General features: G+C 51.7%; 1 protein-coding gene across 1 annotated transcript in view; it reads left to right on the top strand.

The window, feature by feature from the left end:
* The first annotated feature begins 407 nt into the window (after positions 1-407).
* LOC109883971 (zinc finger protein GLIS2-like) overlaps positions 408-3,670 on the top strand; it is a 15,490-nt gene continuing 12,227 nt past the window's right edge. Inside the window, 4 exon segments of the mRNA XM_031821685.1 lie at positions 408-746; positions 748-886; positions 1,162-1,307; positions 3,570-3,670. The exon segment at positions 3,570-3,670 is cut by the window's right edge and continues 82 nt beyond it. Of these exon segments, the coding sequence (XP_031677545.1) occupies positions 615-746; positions 748-886; positions 1,162-1,307; positions 3,570-3,670 (518 nt within the window). The 5' untranslated portion in view covers positions 408-614.

Raw genomic sequence — 3,670 nt, 5'->3', positions numbered from 1 at the left:
GATCAGTCATGGAAATAAAGTGCTGAAAACAAATTGTGTCCCTATTTCAAAAAAAGACAGTGAACAAGTTATGGAGGAGTTTTGGTCCAGGCAGGTACGGCCACCGAGAGCAAATAATATTACCATCTCGACACAACACATTGTATTACCCTAATAATATTACCATATCGTCACAACAACAATGTATTACCAAATATATTACCATATCGTCACAAAACAACAACCGATGTATTACCCCAAATAATATTACCATATCGTCACAACAACACGATGTATTACCCAATATATTACCATATCGTCACAAACAACACAAGTATTACCCCAAATAATATTACCATATCGTCACAACAACACGATGTATTACCCCAAATAATATTACCATATCGTCACCACAACGAGTATTACCCCAAATAATATTACCATATCGTCACAACAACACGATGTATTACCCCAAATAATATTACCATATCGTCACAACAACACGATGTATTACCCCAAATAATATTACCCATATCGTCACAACAACACAATGTATTACCCCAAATAATATTACCATATCGTCACAACAACACGATGTATTACCCCAAATAATATCCCAATGTGGAAGTGTATAAATGGTTCCCACCATCACTACTGAATACCTGACCTTCTCTGATTGGTTGTCTGTGCAGGCGGGAGGTCCGTGGGCTGCAGCCATGCTGTCCCTGGACGAGCCATTGGACCTAATGCTCCCCCGGGGGTGTGTCAACGGGGCGGGACAGGGGTGCACGGCCACCCCCCACCCTCACGCTCTCTCCGATACCCTTCAAGCGCGCCCGGCAGCTCCGCATGGCTGATGATGGCACAGCTGTCATAGTGCCCGCCTCCCCGGCCTCGCCACACACAGGTGGGTGACGACACACACAACGCACGCACGCACTCACGCACGCACACACACACACACACACCACACACACACACACAACACACACCAACACACACACACACACACACACACACACACACACACACACACACACACACACACACACACACACACACACACACACACAAGAGAAGAGTGGGTGAACCCATAGCTGTAACATACTGCCAATCAATCCCTCTAATCAGATCACACACCCACAGGTGTTAGGTACTCTGACCGACCTCACCCTTCCACAGGTGTGCTGGTGGTCTCCCGGGAGAGGCCAGAGACACCCCCCACCCCGCCAGCCGTGGACCTCAGTACGTCCCCCTCCTCCCGCCACACCTCCAGCTCCCCAGAGATGACCAACGGAAACGGGGTCTCCCACCACATCATTGCAGGGGTGAGTAGAAACCATCTGACAGTACAGACAGTTCTGACATGTCCTATTCCATTGTGTGAGAAGAGACGGGGAGACACAGGATGAGAGAGAGGAGGAGGAGGAAGAGGAATAGAGAGAGATGCTTCCCAGCCCAATCCCAGCTGTATCAGTTAGAGCTGTTATCCTGTCACATCGGCGAGGAAGCACGACACAAAGAGTCAGGAACACAGCGACAACAAGAGGGCTCACACACGCACACGCACACACACACACACACACAGCACACACCACACACAACACACACACACCACACACCACACACACACACTATAAACGATGTCACAGGTCAGTAAGTGCAGAGTGACTGGATAGGTATTTAAAATAATTAAAAGACAATCAGTCATCTGTGGCAAGAGACAAGAAAAGAGGGAGGGAGAGAGGGAGAGATGTGAGGGGAGGGATGGGAGGGAGGGAGGGAGGGAGGGAGGGAGAGAGAGAGAGAGAGAGAGAGGGAGGGGGAGGGAGGGGGGGGAGGGAGAGGGAGGGGAGGGGGGGAGGGAGGAGGGAGGGGAGAGAGGGATGAGAGATGACTACAGACTGAACCACAGTCCTCTCGCTGTCTAACAGGCTCCAGCTATGTCACAATGTGTATGTGACAAATCTCATAAAATGAGACCAATTCCCGGTACTCAGCTGGTGCCTTCTGCATTCATCAGTGTGTGTGTCTGAATGTGTGTGTTTGTGTCTGTGTGCGTGCGTGCGTGTGTCTATGTTTTGGCAGCTGTGTGTGTGCATGCATTTATGTATCTGTGTGTGTGCACGGTTGTACAGTATGAGTGTGTGTGTGCACGGTTGTACAGTATGAGTGTGTGTGTGCACGGTTGTACAGTATGAGTGTGTGTGTGCACGGTTGTACAGTATGAGTGTGTGTGTGCCCCATGTCTGTGGGACTCAGTGTGAAGCAGATAGAGGCTGAATGACCACAGACAGCAGATCTCAATACAATTGGGAGCGAATTGAGTTAGATGGCGTGAGGTCTGCATGGCTGTACCTCGCTGTAAATCTGATTACACACACACACACACACACACACACACACACACACACCACACACACACACACACACACACACACACACACACACCACACACACACACACACACACAATGCCCGAGGCCACTGAGTGCAAGTAACAGAGAGGGAGAGAGGAGCTTGTTATACGGAACACAAGACACATTATGTGTTTGATCAACAGTGACCCCCCCACCCCCCCCCCCCTCCAGCACAACCTGATTCCCTTATGTGAAGTGTGACAGGGGTGTTAGGAGCTGCTCTGTGCCCCTAATGTTGCTTGTGTGCTGCTGGTCCTAACCAGGCTGAGTCAGAGGACAGGGCCTGAGACAGATGACTCTCATTACAGACCATGCCAAATATGAATGTTCACACCACAGAGTGGAAGCAGAGGGACAGGAGAGGAGAGGGACAGGAGAAGGACAGGAGAGGGAGAGGGACAGGAGAAGGAGAGGGACAGGAGAGGGACAGGAGGAGAGAAGAGGGACAGGAGAGGAGAGGGACAGGAGAAGGACAGGAGAAGGAGAGGGACAGGAAGAGAAGAGGGGCAGGAGAGGCGAGGGACAGGAGAAGGACAGGAGAAGGAGAGGGACAGGAGAGAGGACAGGAGAGAAGAGGGACAGGAGAGGAGAGGGACAGGAAAGGGACAGGAGAAGGAGAGGGACAGGAGAAGGAGAGGGACAGGAGAGGAGAGGGAACAGGAGAGGAGAGGGACAGGAGAAGGAGAGGGACAGGAGAGGAGAGGGACAGGAGAGGGACAGGAGAAGGAGAGGGACAGGAGAAGGAGAGGGAGAGGGACAGGAGAGGAGAGGGACAGGAGAGGGACAGGAGAAGGACAGTAGAAGGAGAGGGACAGGAGAGGGAGAGGGACAGGAGAAGGAGAGGGACAGGAGAAGGAGAGGGACAGGAGAGGGACAGGAGAGGGACAGGAGAGGGACAGGAGAGGAGAGGGACAGTGAGCAGGAGAGGGACAGGAGAGGAGAGGGACAGGAGAGGAGAGGGACAGGAGAGGAGAGGGACAGGAGAGGAGAGGGAAAGATTGTGAAAAGAATTAAGCAGAGGGAACAGATATTGCGTGTGGTGTGGTGTGTGTTGTGTGTGTGTGTGTGTGTGTGTGTGTGTGTGTGTGTGTGCATGTTTGATGGAGTAAGACAGACATTCTAACCTCTAATCCTCCTCCATCCTCTTGATCCTCTTCCTCCTCTCTCTCAGGACTCAGCTCACATCCATTATGTGGAGAGCAGAGCCTCCTCGCAGGCCTTCCAGTTCTTCGTGCCGATTGGTGCTGGGGCCGGACTCCACCTGCCGTCATC

Source organism: Oncorhynchus kisutch, unplaced genomic scaffold (assembly GCF_002021735.2).
Source record: "Oncorhynchus kisutch isolate 150728-3 unplaced genomic scaffold, Okis_V2 scaffold4009, whole genome shotgun sequence".
NCBI lineage: Eukaryota > Metazoa > Chordata > Actinopteri > Salmoniformes > Salmonidae > Oncorhynchus > Oncorhynchus kisutch.
The sequence above is the reverse complement of the archived record's forward strand: the minus strand, read 5'-3'. Positions and strand labels throughout refer to the sequence as shown.